At 38.9% G+C, this 19,941-nt stretch overlaps 1 protein-coding gene across 2 annotated transcripts in view; it reads right to left on the reverse strand.

Annotated features, from left to right (window-relative positions):
• Window positions 1–50: 50 nt before the first annotated feature.
• Window positions 51–19,941, reverse strand: part of Pcyt1a (phosphate cytidylyltransferase 1A, choline) — a 52,139-nt gene continuing 32,248 nt past the window's right edge. For both annotated transcript variants that reach the window (XM_046457873.2, XM_046457872.2), the window contains exons 4-9: window positions 10,588–10,704; window positions 9,903–10,054; window positions 7,824–7,902; window positions 7,011–7,153; window positions 5,104–5,292; window positions 51–4,243 (exon numbers count right to left, since the gene is read on the reverse strand). In XM_046457873.2, the coding sequence (XP_046313829.1) occupies window positions 4,037–4,243; window positions 5,104–5,292; window positions 7,011–7,153; window positions 7,824–7,902; window positions 9,903–10,054; window positions 10,588–10,704 (887 nt within the window). In that variant the 3' untranslated portion in view covers window positions 51–4,036. The remainder of the gene's footprint in view (window positions 4,244–5,103; window positions 5,293–7,010; window positions 7,154–7,823; window positions 7,903–9,902; window positions 10,055–10,587; window positions 10,705–19,941) is intronic.

The raw sequence follows: 19,941 nt of genomic DNA on the forward strand, positions 1-19,941 counted from the left end.
ATCACACACAAATATATCAGGTCAAAAACCCAGGAAATGGAACACTCATGTAAAACCACATTGCCTTTATTTGGCTATATGACAAAAGCCAAAATAACTGAACAAGTTAATAATAGACAAGAAGATGATATACTGAACCCCGACTGAGGAAAACCTCTCTGCAGACTCACACTGGTAATGGCGCGGATATTCATGCCAAGACTGATAGTTCTTTCCAAGATTTTTTTTGAGGATTCTTAACACAAAACTTCCAACCAATCAATTCTCAGTGTTCAAAATTGTCAGCGCCTCCCAAAAGAGGGTAGAAGGCCCACTTCAAATGTAAAGGGACACAATCTGAGTCATCTTAATGTTAAACCTGGAGCTTTTCTTTCTACCCTAATCTGAATACTAACATAAAACTTTGGCAGATAGAAAAATCCCTTTTAAGAAAATTAACACTTAAAGAGTATAATCCCAAGAACATATTCTATTTATTTGGAAAAATAGAAGCTAGGGACTACTTTTTATCCCTTGACAATCTATGAGAGAAAACAGAACAGTTATTATGACTGTGAAAAATATAACCTTTAAAAATACTCATATTGGTAAGCTTAAAAAAAAATACCACTCATTTTTAAAACACTGTTAAGGGAGGTTTTATTGTTTATTTGATTTTTTAAAATCTGGATTGGCTCAACTTTTAAAAAAATATTTTTATTAGTTATTGATGGACCTTTATTTATTTATTTGTTTATATGTGGTGCTGAGAATCTAACCCAGTGCCTTACACATGGTAGACAAGTGCTCTACCACTGAGCCACAACCCCAGCCCCACTGGTTCAAATTTTGGTGAGTATATGCGAGCAAAAGATCTGGAAGGTATGGCTTTTAGAGAATTAAAGAAAAGCAGCAAAAAATTTGGAACGATTTTAGGTAAGGGATGTGAAACAGGATTAAAAAGGCAATGAACTCCAGAAAGTAATCTACCCACAAGTGAAGTAACCCAGAAACAAAGTCCTGTGGGAACCACTGTAGAGGGTCATCCTAGGGAGTGCCTGAATAGCTGTGTGGCCACAAGTAACTCAGATGCTGCCTAAATTATCAGCAATCAAAAAGAGTTTAAAAAGTTTCTCAATCTCCCTCATATTTTCTTTTTTTTTTTTTACTACTTCTTCTTCTTCAGGATTTTCAATTCTTACATCCCCAACCTTCTTACTCAAGCCTCTGCAGAGTAAGGGTCTTTGGCTTTAGCTATCAGAAGCAGCTGCAGCAGTACAAATGTCCATTTATGTTCCTTTAGTTTTCACCTCTATTCTAAGCTTAGCATGTGAAAATAGCAAACTTTCTGTTCAAGACCCTCAATGTAACTGCTGAAATGGCTCCTCCTTCATCCCTTCATCATCAGCTAAAGGGCTTGTCTTCAGCCTCCTTTTATCTTGTAGACAGGCTTTTGAGGCCAATCATCTTTTGAGGCTGTCTCATCTTTGCCACATTTAGTTCATCAGGGCTCACTGCTTTCTTGTGTGGAATTTGGGGAAATAGCTCCACAGACTCAAGCATTCATATTTGAAGAACTACAGATCATAGGCATAACCTCATTTAACTGGAACAAATGCAGAACAGTGCACCATTCCAACAGCATCCTTCTCCAGCACCTAGGATCACATTTACCCCAAAGTATCTAACATGCCACATCTTAAAATTTTTGTTTTCAGTCCAATTATTGGAATATGCTAGTGTCTAGAGACTAAGGTAGTAAAGGGGCAAAGGAGCCTTCTAATATATGCACAAGCTGGCTTAGCAGTGACACAGACATGTCAGCCCAGAGGCCCTATTCTATGCCAAATGCAGTCCACTGAGAGCAAGGATCACTCAAGCTTTGGGGTTCAGACAATATTCCTGAGAGAACTTCAGGAAGGAAAATCACATCATGGACATTTATCTCCCCTTCCATTCCTGTATACTTGCGGAACATGTGCACTGAGAGGACAAGTAGGTGGGTGTCAGCAGGGACTTCACAGTCCTTCACACTACCTTTCTATACCAGGGAGAATAAGGCAGAGCAAAAACGGTGGAATTCCCAGAGGGAAGACCAAAGCAGAAGTTAAAATATGACATCATATAAAGCTGCGAAATGTGAGAAAACATTAACTTCACTGTTCAAAGAAAGGATTCTAGGTCAAGGCTTGTGTGAATCAGATTTGATAATAAAAAATAGCACTTCATGAAAAGAGTTATAAATGTAGTTTCCATGGGCCATCAGGACAAGAGTTGGCTTCTCTTTGTCCCTCTCCTCTGCCATGTCCCACAGGTCTGGGTGATCTGAATTTATATGTCTAGGTTCCTACTGTGTAGGCAGGCAATGATCTTAGCCTCTGACCCTCAGGCAGAAGAGCAGTCTTGACCAGAAAGGGTTTAGAGAGGGGACTATGAGATGCTCACAGTCCTAGCAGAAGAGCAAGAAAGAGAAAATGTGGTTTTCTTTGTTGAAAACACTAAAACTCCACCCCCACAAGGGGTATTTTATGAGTGACAGGGGTGAGGTCTGGACATAAACAATTTTCCCCTTAATCCAGCTAGGATTACTGATGATTGATGGTCTGCTAGGTCAGGTAGCTGAGGAGAGAGATAGGATGCTAGGGGATTAAAAAAAAAAATTGATCATGTTTTACAGCAAGTGTTATATATCAGCATTCTCTATTTGAAATTCAAGTGCTGAATTTCCACTGAGCAACCAAGCAGGAAAGATGGGGCAATAACCACCAGGCCCAGGTGGGAAAGAAGAGAACCAACCACCCTCTTATAAAGCAAACCCATGCTGGCAGCTTTCTGGAGGAGTGGTGAAGAGAAGTCCCTGCCAGTTGCAGCCCTCAGAGAAAAAGAAACACTCCATGGAGTATTGGTTCTAGTTAAGAACATTCTTAAGAGGGGCAGAGATCAAGATTAAGCTGTTGCTTTAGAAAAGCAGGTGTTTCCTTTTGCCTCTATGTTCTGTGCAAATCTAAGTATTTGACATGGAGTAAACAACATGGATTTACAAATCAAGTTCAAACTGCAGACATTTACAAAGCATCCTTTGTAAAAAAAAAAAAAAAAAAAAGCTAACAGCATTGAAAATTGAAAAAGGAGTAGCAAGGCCAGAAATTTACTCCCAGCAGGAAATGAATTTAAACTGATATACAGAATTGAGTTTTGTCCCATTCCTCTCTCTAATCACAGTAACCCTCAAAGTTCCTGCCTTTAAAGGAAAGTTGCAGGAAAGAAACTGACAAGAACTCCCAAATTACTTGGCAACAGATTTTCTGAGAAGATGAACAGCAGAAAAACTGTAGTTGATACAACGTGGCTGGTTCCATCCCCATCAGTGTCTTCATGGACCCCATTGGGTCCAACAAGAAACTCCTCAGGGAGTAACAAAAGTTAGGCTCAGATCTCCTTCTTCCCTCAGCCATGCTGACATATGTGCCAGCAGTGCCTTTAGGGGATTTTTGTGACTAGCTCAATTTTTGCTCTTTTTTTGTAAGGAAACCAAAATTACAATATTCCTCCTAACCCCCAAACTGCCCATCAGCATGGCTCACTGCTTGAAGGATTTGGCAAGCCACTTTGCTTCAGAACAGGAGGCAGACACTACAGTGTATCAAGAAGAAAAGGCCTCTGGGTATTACACCACTACCTTCTTCTGCCCACTCCTCAGGGGCAAAAAATTAGTTCTACTTACTATATTTGAGAGACTAATTTTTTAAAAAATTAATAAAAATGACAATTTCCCTGTCAAGATCACATGAACATAAACAGTAAAACAGAGTCCTTGGGGAGAGTAGATGGATGCAAAACAGGCTTCTAAGATGTAGTCAACCTCCTCCTTGGTGTGGGTGATTGATGTCTCTTAGGAAATGGGCTATTTTGGTTCCCCCATTACCAGTTCCTCTTGCCCCAAATGTCTTTCCTTTGTAGCTGTCCTTAGGATTAGTGTTGGGATCACAATGTGGAATTCAAGAGAGAGCTTCTGAAGGTGATGGGACAGAGGGGAGAGGAAAGGAGGAATGAAAAGTTAGTCTTCTTCATCCTCACTGATATCATAGGCTGCAGCCTTGTGCCTAGAGAGATTTGCTGGGGAGGAAGACGGGGATGTCTTGCCAGAGAAGGGCCATCTGAAGGAGGGAGAGGGGGACCGTTCACGAGTAGGGCTGCTGCTCGGACTCTGCTTTGGGCTGATGGCCTGTAGCATCCGACCTTTTCCCTCTTTCAGCATATGTTTCTGGGGAGACCAAAAGGAAGAGTTAGAAGATATTTATGAATCCTACTAAATCACCACTGGAAAATCTGAGACTTCGAATTATCATGAGTGCTCCCTGCATTTGTGGGGGTGGGTGGGTACTGAGGATTGAACCCTGGGCCTCATGCATGCTAAGTGTAAAGTGCTCTACCACTGAGCAACACCTAGCCCCTGCAATGTTAAACATGACTGAACAAACAAGAGGAGGGACATAGATACAATTCTAAGCAACTTCTTCCCTAAAGTGGCCTATGCTATTCTATTAATTTAAAAGTTTCCATGAGCTTTCCAACGTCACCAAATCCTTGCCTTCTATGTCAAAAGGTTCTTCAAAGGTTACTTAGTTTATAGTCCCATTCTAGAAAATCCCATTTCCTTCCCAAATACTCACATAGTCAGATCTTTCCTGATGTCTAACCTAGCATCACTTGCTGAATCTTTTGCTTGGTTTGAAAAGATTCTGCTGTTCCTCAGAGACAGAAGGCCCACTTCACCCAGGATCCCATAGCATTTTTTATAGTGAAGGCAGCTTTCTTTTTACTGTTCTTTATTCTTTCCTTTCCTTACACTTAAAACTTTAATGTAGAAGAGTAAGCTGGGCAAGGAGACTTGCTTGTCTTGTCACCAGATTTCAAGACTGAAGGCTGATAAAATTATTTGGGAAAATGTGTAACTTCTTTCTGTAAAGATTTTGAAGAACTATTCGTGGGATAGTTGAAACCCAGATAAAGGGAAACAGATTAGATATGTTCTTAATGTTGAGGTCCCTTTCTGTTCAAGGAATCTTTCCACATTGAAATTCCCTGAATTTCCCCAAATCGTCCAGTGGGAAAGAACCATACCAGTGCTCCTTCTGGACCAAACATTTCCAGGAAACTTCCAATGAATTCTCGGGACTTCTCCTCCCATTTCTGGATAAGGTCAATGCTTTTTTCCTCCACCTTCTGAACAAATTCTTTTGACTTTTCCTCCACATCTTTCACTTTCTTCTTTACTTTGTCAACACGCTCCTGCAAGTGGTATTTCTTCTCCTAGGCAAAGAAATAACTATTTTGAGAAATAATACTCATCCTGACCTTCCCTACCAGAAGAAAAAAAAATAATGGCTCCTATATGCTTTTCAATCTTTAGAATTTACCCTATACTTCTTTAGCACAATAACAGAAAAGATATACTCCTAAGTTTCCAGGACTAAACAAAGAACTAAACTAAATATACATGCAAGGCCCAGTAACAAACAGGCATGTAGCCAAAAGAAGTCAGGTTTTTTTTTTTAAAAAAGACGTAACCAAAACTTACACAGGCTGCAAAACGATCATTGCACAAAATTGCCAAGAATAAGCCAATTATAATCGATTGGAAGTGGAAGTACTAGATCTTTACTTAATGTATTATTTTTCCATCACTGGCTTATTCTGTGATTTTAGATGAGTTGTGTGTTTCATCTTTTAGTATTTAGAGGTCCATTTGCTCATTTGCAAAATGAAGCTGATACTCTTTGGTCCTACCAACTTTCCTAAAGACAAGGGAAAGTGGTATAAATCCTTTGGTAGAAGGGGAGGAATATTGAGTCACATAAAATTGTATCCTCCTAATTTATAGATCATAAAGAAGAAAGAGAAGTGAAGAGATGTAGCTCAGTGGTAGAGCATGTGCTTAGGTACACAGGCCCTGGTTTAATAAGAAGAAAAACGAGAAGAAAGAGGAGAAGAAAGATAGTATGTTTAGGGTTGTTAATGGGTGTTTTGTTTGTTTTGTTTTGTGGTATTGGCAATGGAACCCAGAGCCTCACATATGCTAGGCAAGTGCTCTACCAATGAGCTACATCCATCGCCCCATAGGATTTTAACACTTTGAGTTGTGGGAAAATAAAGATTCTATAGCAGATTAATTAATAAGTAGCTAGGGTCCAGTTATGCAGATAAATTATGTTCAGTTGAAACCATTTCACCTCTTATAGCATAATTCACAGAGCTGGGAGCAGGTGAGGAAGCATGGTCAACTGATAATACAGAAAATATAGTTAGTAGCTTTCTTCTTTTTAAATCAACTTAACTGAGACATAATTTATATACAAAATACATGGTGTTTCTGAAGGGCAAAAAAGATAAACTTAAGCTTTCATAAGTTAAAATTTAAGAGTCGGGCATGGTAGCACATGCCTGTAATCCCAACAGTTTGGGAAGCTAAAGCAGGAGGAGCTTGAGTTCAAATCCAGCCTCAGCAATAGTGAGGCACTAAGCAACCCAGTGAGACCCTGTCTCTAAATAAAATTCAAAATAGGGTTGGGGATGTGATACAGTGGTAGAGAGCCCCTAAAGTTCAATCCCTTGTACAAAAACAAAACAAAACTTGGGTCCATGTGGGAAAATTACATGCAGAATGTTGTATGTCACTATCTACACAGGGAGAAGATCTATAGTTTTCATTAGATTTTCAAAAGAACATCCAATCAAAAAATAAAAAGGTGAAGAGCAACTATTTTAAATGTATTAATATAAAGAGTGTACTATGTGTTACATATTTTTATTTAGTTTGCTGTATGTCCTTACATCAGTATGTTGATATTGAGCCATTAAGGCAGAAGCTGCTTCTTTCTTAGTTTGTGAAAAGGTTAGCATGATGTTTTCTGTAAAATGGCATTCATTAGCTTTGGATTGTGACAATTACAGAAGACTGAAAAGCAAGTTCAGCTTAGATGAAGTCGGAGACAACATGTGTCCTATAGAGCCATGAGGTTGAAACTCACATTGATAAAGCTGACGTTGAGCTCCTTTGCTGTATAGCCCCTCTGTAGGTTCCGTCGAGCATATACATCATAGTCTCGGACAATTCGGGTGATGATGTCTGATGTGGAGATACCTTCTGTCCTCTGTGTTGGAGCAAACATGCCTAACTCAAGAACACATACAGACAAACACTATGAAGTTCCGGTATGCTCAGAAAGAGGACTAGATGGAAATTGGAAGCAACACTTCTGTCCTTTCCTCAAAAAAGCAGACTCCATTATTACTAAGTGAAATCTAGAGATACTGGCATATAGATGAGGGACTGAATTAAGAGCCAAGCATAAGAAAAGGAGGAGTTACATGGTCCTAAAATTAAGAAAATTATGGGACTACTTGAACTTGAGATTAAAATTCAGAAATTTAGAGCGAGAATTGATGAATGTCAGTGCTATGTTCACCTTTATCTTTTATCCAAAGTGTGACTTGAAAGAGGATGTTGAATTTCTTTTGTTTTTTGGTACCAGGGATTGAACCCAGGATCACTTAACCAATGAGCCATATCCCCAGCCCTTTTTTGTACTTCATTTAAAGACAGGGTCTCACTGAGTTGCTTAGGGCCTTGCTAAACTGCTGAGGCTGGCTTTGAACTCAAAATCCTCCCACCTCATCCTCCCAAGCTGCTGGGATTATAGGCATGCACTACCACGCCTGGCTAGGATGTTGAATTTCTTAGTGTGCAAACTTTCCTCTGAAAAGTAGTGATGTGGCTGAATCTCTGAAGACTGAATCTGCTCAAGAACCCATAAAGTGAGGATGTACATCAGCTTACTCACCTGCTTCTTTAATGTGCTTATAAACATCATCACTCCCAGCAGAAGAATAAGGGATATCATCATGGGCTACAAAATCAATCTGAAAATAAGGAACCATCATTTAAAATCCAGAGTAGTTACTATTCAGAGATACCCTATAAATGTTCCTAGGCTTAGAAAAAGGACAATAAGCAGAGGCCAGGCCTCAGATGGGCTTTTTCTTTATTATCTTTTTTTTTTTTTTTTTGCTGATAAATTCTACAATCCATTCACAAACTGCTTAACCTATTTATGGATTATAAATAAAAAAATTAGCCAGTTTCTTTTCTAGTTGCTTTCCATGTCCTACTAGAAGTGTCACCTCTCTCTGTACACCAATCACCATACTATAGTCAGTGGGGAGGAGGATTTTTTGGTGAGCTAGTTAATGGGTAGAGTTTTAGAAAAAAGAAAATTTTCCTATCCTCCTGAGTCTACAAGGATTGTCAAATAAGGGTTTCTAATAGAGGTCACTTCTTTGTCAACTGGCTTCTCTCTCAGTTCATGAAAAATGAAGAAATATAAAAATAGCAACCAAGAGCCTTTTACTGGAATAAATATACTTGTACTACTGAGAAATGCAAAACCCAGAGCTATAAAAGAACTTTTAGGTCTCAGGATCTATCATTTTACTACTGTCAATACCCTTTGCAAGAGTGGAAAAAAATTAATGACAATGGGATCAATAATCCTTTTGAGACCCGTGCTAAACTTCACTTATTTATTCCTTCCTGAATAGGCCTGAATAATGTAATTACCATGCCGCTATACTCAACTCCCAGAAGCCACTACCGTGTGAAGCATGTTCATCAGGACTCTCAGCTAACATCTCAATTACCCATGAACAACTTGTAAGGAGTCCAGAGGCAGCAAAGTAAAGGATGGAGGGCAAAAAACCCCTCATGATTGAGATACACTAAAAAGGAGAAAATGGAAGTTGGAAGTTTCCCTAACCCCATACTTCCACCTGGGCTTGCTCATCATCTTTGTTGCCACTGGCTGTTAGGTTTTAATACAGGAAAACGAGAGAACTATAAAAGGTCTGTCTTAATCCCATCTATTTCTAATAAATACCTCTTGCCCCAGACCTACCCAAGTATTGCTTTAGGAGCACTTTAGATACTTTTGTTCTTTCCTGTTTCACTGAATAATTCACCTGCTACATTATGCATACTCCTGTAGAGAACTGACAATATATTTTCTGGTTCCTCCAGGTTGAGGGCCTCCAATCTAGCCTGATAAATCCTTCTAATCTTTTACAGCCATCCTTTTGTAGGAAACTTGTTGCTTTAATACAGGATAATGTAAAAGGAGGTATGGCATTTTATAACTCATTACATGAGATAAAATGAGAAACATCCCTGATTTTTGATCTCACACAATTTCTAGCTCAAAATCAAAGACCTGAAACTAAATTTAAGTGAACCTGAGAGAAGTCTATGTAAATCTGTCTTATTTCCTGGAATGTGAACCTCTTGAGAGCTTAGCTGGGGCTATAGATATTTTGAAGAGTTTGGTATGCTATAAGGGCAGATACACCCACAGTGGTGGTAGATGAGGACATCACATAACTGAAGAGTGCAATTACAGCCCTACTAATGGTGTAACCTTGAGCAGGTTTATTTGGTTTCTCAGGACCTTGTTTCTTTCTTTTTGTATTTTTATTATTTTTTAGTTACAGGTGTACACAACAGCTTTATTTTTTATTTTATGTGGTGCTGAGGATTGAACCCAATGCCTCATGCATGCTAGGCAAACGATCTACCTCCGAGCCACAACCCCAACCCAGGACCTTGTTTCTTATATATAAAGGGGAAATAATAACTACCCTACAAGACTGTTGTGGGGAACAAAATGGAATATAATGATTATAAAAGTGCTTATAAATCATCAAGCCCCATATAAATGTCAGGGATGAATACTTTTGTTAGTCATATTACTAACAATGTAAAACTTACACAGAAGGTGTAAGTAAAATAGGGCCAGTGGAAAACTAGCGCAAGTGCCTTGAAAGTGGAGGGCATTCTGGGACAAGGAATGGAAATGTGCCCCATTTCTTACCCGGTGTTCTGCCAGGAACTCAGGTGTCAGGGTCCAAGGGGCATTCCTTACTACCTCATCCACATAGCGACAGTGCTGCACTGCATCATAGCGCTCATTTTCATTCATCACGGTGAAGCCTTTAAAGTTGTGTGTTAGCTCATCACTGCAGACTGGGTCACAGCATCATAAAGTTGTAAGCCAAGGTTCCCTTTGCTTAACCCTCCTAAGCCACCAACCTCTCCCACCTTTTCCCACTTCCTAGCACTGCAACCATCTGGGTAGCAGTGCTTTTCCTAATATCATGCTCATGCTTTGGAGAAGAGGGTACAACCTGTGTATTTCTGCATCAATCAAGTTCTTAAATATGTCTCCCTGTTTTATTTGTATAAGACCAGACTGGCCCACTATTGTACTTCATTGATTAAAAGAAATGATAAGCTGAAATCTAGAGCAAATGCTGTTCTTAAGTAGGCAACTGAGGTCAGTATTGCTCCCATGACTACAGAAACTCAACTAAAAACAGTGAGATAAATACTGGACATCTCAAGTTGATGAGAGTCTCACAGATTTCATGTTTTAGAGAGGCTGTATTATATTCTTTATTTAAAAACTGAAAAAAGGTCTAATGTACATAAAAGAAAGCAAATAAGATTACTATGATTTTCTGAACAGCATCTAAAGTGATCATCAAGTGTTTTCTTACCTCCCACAATGAGGTATGTATTAGGGAAAAGGTTCTTTGCTTGCATCAGAGCCCGGGCGTGACCAGAGTGAAATAAGTCGAATATTCCATCTGCATAGACTCTCACAGGCCGCTCACCTGAATCCAAATAAAAGAATCATCACAAAAATACATTTACTCAATATCTCCTATTTGATGAATGAAATTGGTATTCTGTGACCATTCCTCTCTGCATAACCCTCTCTTTTAAGTGTTCTCTGAGTATTCACCCTGATTTGGCGGGTAAATTGGAGGTGTGAGAAATAACATCAATGAATCCTTTCTTAAACCAACTCAGATGCTCCTCTTGCCCACTTCAAGTGTTTCCCCAGTCTTCTGGCATCTCAATTCCCTAAGACTTAACCTTAAGTCTTTGATAAACCCAGGATGTTATACTAGTCATGTGGTTCAGAAGGTGTTGAATCAGTCTGAGGATAACTAGCAAGAGTTAACCATTCTTTACCAAGTAGCTGTTGATCAGGTAAACCTTACAATCCTTGATTTGTAACCGTTGTTTCCAGCATGTTAGTAAGAGCAACGCCTGTCATTCTCAAATTCCCCCCCCCCCATTACAAATTAGATGAGGGCAGTACTACTGGAAAAATTAACCAGATGTCCTTCTTTAGGCAAAAAAAAACCCTGGGTTTCCATTTATTGTCTTTTTTGAATCAGCTACTTGATTATTTAACATAAAACAGAACAGACAGAAAAAGATTTTAGAAGAGTAACAAACGGTCAAATTAAGACTACCAAACTTCATAGTCTAAATTGCAACAGTTTGTTCCACCTAAAAGTCATTTTCTAAAGGCCTTCTATTGTTTATAACTAATACTCTGCAAAGAGTAACATTATTCTAGGGTAAAAAGAACACAAGGGCCGGGCACAGTGGCACCTGCCTATAATCCCAGAGTCTTGGGAGGCTGAGGCAGGAGTGTCAGGTGGATGCCGGTGACTTAGGAAACAAAGCACCAAGCAGCCAGTGCCCACAAAAGAACCACCAATCAGGCACTGATGGAACCTCCTCTTCTGGCCAATCCTGGATCTTAGCCAGCTCCGCTGACCAACCCCAGTAGGACAAGGGACTCTAAAAGCCCCTTTTCCTGTACCAAGCCCTCCTCTTCTGCCCTAAGCCCATAAAAATTCCAGTCCTGTCCAGCCCCAAGCATGCTTCTTCTCAGACCCTCTTCTTACCTGCTCTGTCAGTATAAGATAGTTCCTCCTGGAAGCGAAATCTCAAAAGCCTCAATCACAGGCCTTTTTAAATCTGCCTCCTTTTGGCCGCTGTGGTTGCCTGACCTTACAAGGAGGATCATGAGTTCAAAGCCAGCCTCAGCAAAAGCAAGGCACTAAGCAACTCAGTGAGATCCTGTCTCTAAATAAAATACGAAATAAGGCTGGAATGCGGCTCAGTGGTCGAGTACCCCTGAGTTCAATCCCTGGTACCAAAAAAAAAAAAAAAAAAGAACACAAGGGTGGAAAGATTTAGACTTCTAAAGAATTCTATCTCTGTTCTGTCTCTTAAACAAAACCTGCTTTCTATGCTTACATTGGCATTTCTCAGATGTTTAATCCCCCAACAATGGGGGAACAAGGACAGGACCCAATCCTGATTTCCAAGACTGGTATTAGGTGTGGGTGGGATCATCACCGAGGTAAGCTCCTCTGTACCTCACATCTGAAGACAGCCTTTTCTGTCTCTTTCTTTCTTTTTGGAGGACGATACCGGGCACCTGTCAGCTAGTTAAATGCAAGCTGTGGTTTTGGTGACTCCTAATTACTTGTCCTGCGGGTCAGGCATATTGGGTTCTTCCAAAGCCATTCTCGCTGTCCTATCCAGACATGGGGAGTGTCTGGCATCAGTAGACAGCCATCCTAAATATGTTTTGCCTTTGGTTATGCACAGATGAACAAAGGGGTGAAACAACTATGAGATTCTAGACAAGGCTACTCCCCAGTGAATCTCAAAGTTTCTCCTCCAGCCTCCTCTTCTTACAGCCCAAGGGGTATCCTACTGTGACCGGTCAATCATGGTACTGAGCAAACGCCCCAGTAACACATGTATTCTCCTGGGCTCCTTACTCTAGATCACTCCCCTCCCCTTACTGATCAGACCCAGCCATTGAGAAAAGAGCCATTTTACGTGGAGTGGTTTGTAAGGTATAGCCTGGGTTCCCTTTGTTCGCATATTAAGCCTTTATAAACCTGTAGGGATTCTCCCCATTGTTATTTCTGTGCTCCTGTGTGCCTCCCTAGCTTCTTTGGCTGCAAAAAGGGAGATTCAAATCCACACCCTTTTCAATTTACCCTTGGCTTAGATTCCTCAGGGGAAAAGATGTTAAGCATCTAACAACCATTAGATGTCCTCCTTAACCTCTGAATATTCTTCTAGCCCACAAAGCAGAGGAACATACCCCACTGTAGGTCAGGGTTTTTTGTTGTTTTTTTTTTTTAAATTTTTTCCTCGTGGGTCATCACATTTGGAAGTTTAACAGTGGCAGGAGGGAATCAGTCATGGCCGCTAAGTCTGAACCCCCCAAGGTCTTTGACATACACCAAGCAGAGACCCTTGTTTATTCTTGCTGGTGAGACAGCAATAAATCCAGCAGAACCAGGTAGTGAGAGTGGGTTTTTCTGACCTTCAGAAGCTCATTTAGAGAGATGTCCCTAATAAAACGGACGGACAGTTTTCTGTGGCATTGGCACATGAGTTCTGTTTTATGTCACTCAGATGGGAGCTTCATTCTCAACAGTTATGCCAGGTTCACCACTAGCCTGCACACTAAAACACTGGGATAAGTTTGATCCACAAACGCTCAAGAAAAAGTGCCTCATTTTCTTCCGCTGTCAGGCCTGGAAGATGATCTAATCATAGCTAGAAAAAGGAGATGTCGTATAATTTTCTGCATCCAAACCTGGCCTGATTACCAACTGGGGGAATGTCCAAAGAAACATAAACTCTAGCACCACAACTTAAGGGATTGATTTTACAAAACAGAAAAAAATTGGTTAAAGTGCCCTCCCTATATATTAGGTTTTGCCTTTTAAGTTTTTTGGCTTTCTGTCAGATGTCTCTCTCTCCAAGAATTGCATCTGAAATGTAAGCTACAGAGGCAATTATCCAAAACCAGTTTAGAGACCAAAAAGATGTCACTTTTAAATTCAAGTCACTGTGGGACCTAAATGGCTATCTTATCTGTTCTTGCACTCTACCGTCCTGTACCAAGTTCCTCCCTAAACACTACAGCACAGGGATGAAAATGGAATGATCTCATATATAAGTCTTCTTTACCTTTAGGATATATAATTTTTTAAGCACTCTACCACTGAGCTACAATCCCAGCCCTGGCCTTCCCTAAAGTTATATCATAATGTAAAAGTTTAATAGGCTCTATTTTAATTTCTAACAGGTTAAATCTAATAGAGGCTTTAATAAACATCTGTAGCATTGTCTCCTATCTGAAAATCTACCTGCAAAAAGCTACAAGATCTTTGTTTCCTGCCTGTGTTATGTATGTGTGCACACCTCTGTATTGTATTGTTGTGTCTACATATGTGATTGTGTCTATATACATGTACATGGTATCAAAATTGACATATAGACATGTGAGTACTCATAAATTAAAATTTACATGAGAAATGGATCTAAATATCTTTTAGTTCATAGGATTTAAAAAAAGGAAGTTCAATTTAAATTAGGTAAACAGAGTAAAGATGTCTTTAAAATGACTAACTTACAAGTTTTTCTAGATGATTAAGACAATTAACAGAGTGTTCGTTTCTATAAATATCTAGAATGTAATATACATTGCTTCTATGAATTTTCTTCAACAGGGAAGAGATGGCCATTACTGTTAACTACTCTTGTCTGATATCTTGGTTTCTACAGTTAAAAATAAGTAAATTAGATTTAGCATAAATGGGATTAATCTTCATAAATGTATTTGAGAGATGAGATATCTGATCAATTTACAAAGTTAAAATGCTAAAACATCAATTGCTAAATATACCATCATCAAGTACTCTTAACTTCTTTAATTCCATAAAGTAATATTTAAATGTTAAATGTGTTTTCATAAATTGGCAAATGGGAAAAGGCTTAAGATTTCTTTGTTTTCACTAAAAACAAGATTACTAAGAGTTAAGATTCTATCAATTTGTAATTCTATCAGTTGTAATTTTATATACAAAGTACAAGAGATTTCAGTTGTATTTCAATTAAAGTACTGTAAAAAAAGCAAATGTATTTCATCTTATTAAAATGGAGTCATTTATCTAAATTCAGAAATTTCATGAGGATTGTTTCAGAATGTAAATTTAATAAGGGGTCAACAACTAGGAGAGAGAGATAAGAAAGTTCTAGGTATAGAAATATATTTTAATATGGAAAGTAGAAGAAAAAAAGAAATGTTTCTGAATGAGAAAGTCTTTGTATGGTAAAGTAAAAAGTTGTAGAATGTCTAAGTAAGTTGAACAAGGTTTGTGGAGGGTAAATCTCAAAGAGTTTATGTATGACTAAGTTGGCTATAATTAGCACAATCAGTTAAAAGTTAATTTGAGTTTTTTCCTAAGGTCAAATATTAATGTACTGTTATAAACAGTGTTTATGTGTTAAAGTAACAAGGATTTGTTAAAACATTAATCTGTTCTAATCCAACAAAATAATTTCTTTTGTCTGTTAAGTTTTATTATTTAGTGAAACTATCTTAAAGGAATTGGGATTTGTAAAACTCTGGTTAAACAACTTTAATTTTAGAATATTACACTACAGATTCTAAATTGATCTTTAAAAGTTAAACTTGGTTAATGTAAGAACATCAGTATAATTGTGAAACTGTTACTAGTCTCTTTGTATACTAATGTAGTCATATCTTCCAAGTATACAAATCTTTAAAATATAAGGCTTAGAAGAGCATTTTACAAAGCTGGTGCTCTTCAAACTAAAGTTTGAAGTAAAGGTTTGGGATTATAAAAACGATGTTTCTTGGTTCATAATATTATACAAACTAAATATTTTTTTACTCTTGTTAATTTCATTTTGTATTTTCCTTGTAAACTTTATAACTACTGTCTGTGCTTTGCAGACGTACAACTTCTAATATAACAGCCCAAGTTAATTTGAGATAACAGGCCATCACCCATAGAACAGACAGGATATAAGGCTAACTGACCCCAATTTAATGGAAGGGATAAATAACTGTAAAGTTATAGAATTTAGTTAAAACCCAGTACTCCTACTTTAAGACTGGTAAAACTGGTTTGCTAGATGTTTAAAACCAAAACTTGGAGACTAAAGTTAAGGAAGTAAAAGGACCAAAAAAGAAAATAGCCAATATTTGGCTCTTGCCTTCTGAGGTCAGCTTGAACCCAGGGAATGAAGGACTTCTCCATGGGGCTTTGCAACTCTAGGCCACATGACTTCCCGATGGATGGGGTCAAGGGGACCCCACAGAAGAGAAGGCCAACTAGTGCAAATGCTGCAAAAAGGAGGGTCACTGGAGAAGGAAACATCCCTGATGTTTCCAAGGGAAACCACTACATGGTCAGCAAGACCTTGAACTATCTTGGCAGATGGTACTAGAGAAGGTAAGAGGCTTCTCCCAAGTTCCCAAGAGTAAACCCCAAAGGAAACTCAGATGACTCTTAACAATATATAGGAACAACGTCAATTTGACCAGCTTGGTCTTAAATACCTGACAAGAGAGTTATAACCAAAGTACAGTCATACCTGGACATTTAAAAGGAAAGACAATAGTTCTACAACTAAAAAAAAGAACTATTGTCTTTCCTTTTTTTTTTTTTTTAGTTGTAGTTGGACACAATATCTTTATGTTATTTATCTTTATGTGGTGTTGAGGATCAAACCCAGGGCCTCACATGTGCTAGGCAAGTGCTCTTTGGCTGAGCCACAACCCCAGTTCCAAGACAATAGTTCTTTTAAAGTAACTTAAGATGTACACTTGTGTCAGACCCATCAAAAGTAAGTAAAGCTGGAAGCTATAAAAGAGAAATTCTTAGGAGTGCTTGATAATTATCTAAAGAGACTATCAGAGTCAGAAGCTTTTTTTAGTCAATTTAAAACCTACCAATCTTCCCAGGCAGACTTAATCTGTGTTTGCTAGTATGATTATCTAGCCCTAAGTGACAGAAATAAAGGGATTTCTACTGAACACAAAGGTTATACCAACAGAAAGGTATTTTTCAAAAGATGACATTAGATATCTTAATTATATCTTGTGGTGGCATCTGTGATATTATAAAAACTAAGTTGCCGGGTACGTAGCCCACACCTAGTCTGAGGCAGGAGGATCACCAGTTCAAAGCCAGTCTCAGCAAAAGTGAGGCGCTAAGCAACTCAGTGGGACCCTATCTCTAAATAAAATACAAAATATGGCTGGGGATGTGGCTCAGTGGTCCAGTGCCCCCAAGTTCAATATTCAGTTCCAAAAAAAAAGAAAGAAAGAAAGACTAAGTGGTGTGATTTACATTCCTAAATTTACATTCCCAAATAGAGCCTATGTCCTTACCAGTCTTGTCATGAGAACAACTTCTTAGGCTCTTGCACCTGCTGGTGGAAAAACTACTGGTTTCTATCATCATCATCATCATCATCATATTCATTGCTTTTGTATCAATCTTATTCCAGTACTCATGTCTTCTTGTTTCTCACATACAGCACCCACTTCCCAGATAATTTTACGACCTGTTCTTTTCAAGCCATACTTTCACCATGGACCCTTCAACCAACCCGAAACATATCTAAAAGGGAAACCTGAACTGTTTGCCCCATGTCACCCCCTCTCAGCCTGAAGCAGCCAGAGCCATCAGTGCCCAATTTCTCTTACAGCGGTAAGAGTTCCCTTAATCAGAGGGGAAAATGAGACAAGGGTAAAGGACAGGTAGTCAATGTAGATAATAAATGATTTGGTTGGAAAGATGGAGGCTAATTATCAAAGAAAAGGAAATGGGATGCTAACACCTCTGTATAACACTTCCCCACTCAACGTTTTGGGTTGGGTGGAGGGAAGGATCGCACTTTCCAACACAAACAACTGCCCCTTGGGGTTACTCTTTCCAGCCTTTGGGCAGGTATGCAGGAAAGAAAGGGGTCTATAACAAAGCTATATACGCCCACTCCCATGGACATCAGCTCTGGGTCTCTTTCTGCAGAGAAGTCTATCTCTGTTCTGTCTCTTAAATAAAACTTGCTTTCACTGCTTGTTCTGGCATTTCTTGGGTGTTTAATCTTCAACACTGAGGGAACAAGGACTTGATCCTGATTTCCAAGACTGGTATCATTATCACATCTGAATATGAACCCTGAACTCTCTGTTGGCATTTTGAAATTTGACCTGCCACTATTACACCATGTTACATAGAGCCTGTGGTTATCCTCGTTTTTATTTACCCTGTCCCCATTTGCCTGCCTATTACTCAAGTAATGGATGCCAAACTCAAACATCACTTCTTGAATCAGAAGGGATATGGTCAACATGAGCTATATCTAAATACTTTTGCAAAAGAAAAGAATTCTCTGGAACTAGCCTCTTTTTTTATGGACCCCCCTGCAAAACCATAATCCATACAGCCAATCCATACAGGCATCTTGGACTGGTACTGTTCATAATTGTTTCTATTTGAATTTCACTACTCCTCAGTTATAACAGAGAACAAAGAAGCAAAACTAAAAAGTAATCACAAATATTATATATATGTAAGGGGACAAATAGATGATGGTGGTGGGAACATAAGGTTAAGAGAATAATTCTATAAAATGAATTCACTGTACTGACTCTCCACATGCTTTCTTTGCCAAAAAGCAATCTGCCTGCAGCCCTGCCTGGCCTGGGGGGGACAGGAAATGTCACATTTTTCAACAAACTGAGGCGGGGGTGGAAAGCCTGGCAGTCAGTATAGGTAATGAATGATGGGGGTTGAGAAGATGAGAGCTGGTTATCAAAGAAAAGACAATAGGCTGCTAACACCTAGCCTCTGGAACATACTTCCCAGCACAAGGAGTTACTAGGGATTACCCTCTGTGCTGCTCCTTTCTGTCCTTTAGAGAAGAAAAAGAGAAGATGGGGGAATTCTGGGATCTATAAAAAAATAAGATACACCCACTCCCACAGGCACCCAGATCTGGACCTCTGTCTACTTCTGTCTCTTTCTTAAATAAAATTTGCTTTCTATGCTTGCCTTGGTGTTTGTCAGGTGTTTAATCTTCAATACCAGGGGACAAGGGCCCAATCCTGATCTCCAAGACTGGAATCGTATGTACACAGGAAATATTTGTAGCATATAATGGCCTCTTATTCCCTGGTCTATGTCCAGCTCTGCATTTACAGAGTAGAGAGGGCATTTACCATAGTTATTAGAAGAAATAGAAAAGAATTAGAAAAAAGAAATAATTTACAGAAAAGTAAGGATAGCTGCCTAATCGACTCTATTCATAAAAAGTGCTCATGGAAGTTTCTATTTATGAAGATCCCTAAAACCAATTGCCTCAAATACGAAGAATATCCAGACCACATATTAATAATTTATGTGGTTGGGCTGGGGCTCTAGTCCCATGGCAGAGCACTTGCCTAGAATGTGTGAGGCATTGGGTTCAATCCTTAGCACAACATAAAAACAAATAAAACAAAGGCATGCTGTCCATCTTCAACTACCAAAAAAAAATTATTAAAACAAAATTTATGTGGCTAAAAATTATTAAACACTGATATAAATTAAGCCTACAAATAAAGAGTATGAGCTTTGAAAATAATAAAGCAAGTCTTTCCAGGAGTGGTGGTGGACACCTGTAATCCCAGTGACTCAGAAGGCAGAGACAGGAGGATTGCAAGTTTGAAACTAGCCTCAGTAATTTAGCAAGGTGCTCAGCAACTTAGTGGGACCCTGTCTTAAAACAAAAAATTTTAAAAAGGACTGAGGATATGGTTCAGTGGTAAAGCCCCCTGGATTCAAGCCCCAGTACCAAAAAGGGGGTGGGGGGGACTGGAAAATGATAATACCACTAAGAATAAAATTAAGTGATAAATATCTCCCAACTTGGGAGATATTTATCACTTAATTTTATTTATTATTAGACAAGATCATGGGGCTGTGGGTGTAGCTCAGTAGGCAGAGCATTTGCCTAGCATGTGCAAAGCTGTGGATTCGAGTCTCAGGACCACAAATTATCCCAATTCAAACTAATAACTTTTTGTTCATGCTTCATTATATTTCACAGCTGTGACAACAGGCCAAGAAACAAGTGCATAAAAATAAGGAAAATAATAAGATTTTATAGCATGGAGTTACCCTCCCAAATTGAACACTGAGGCAAATGGGAGGAAT

This window comes from Marmota monax, unplaced genomic scaffold, assembly GCF_021218885.2.
Source record: "Marmota monax isolate L192 unplaced genomic scaffold, Marmota_monax_Labrador192_F-V1.1 WCK01_AAM20220418_F8-fsc00052, whole genome shotgun sequence".
Lineage (NCBI taxonomy): Eukaryota > Metazoa > Chordata > Mammalia > Rodentia > Sciuridae > Marmota > Marmota monax.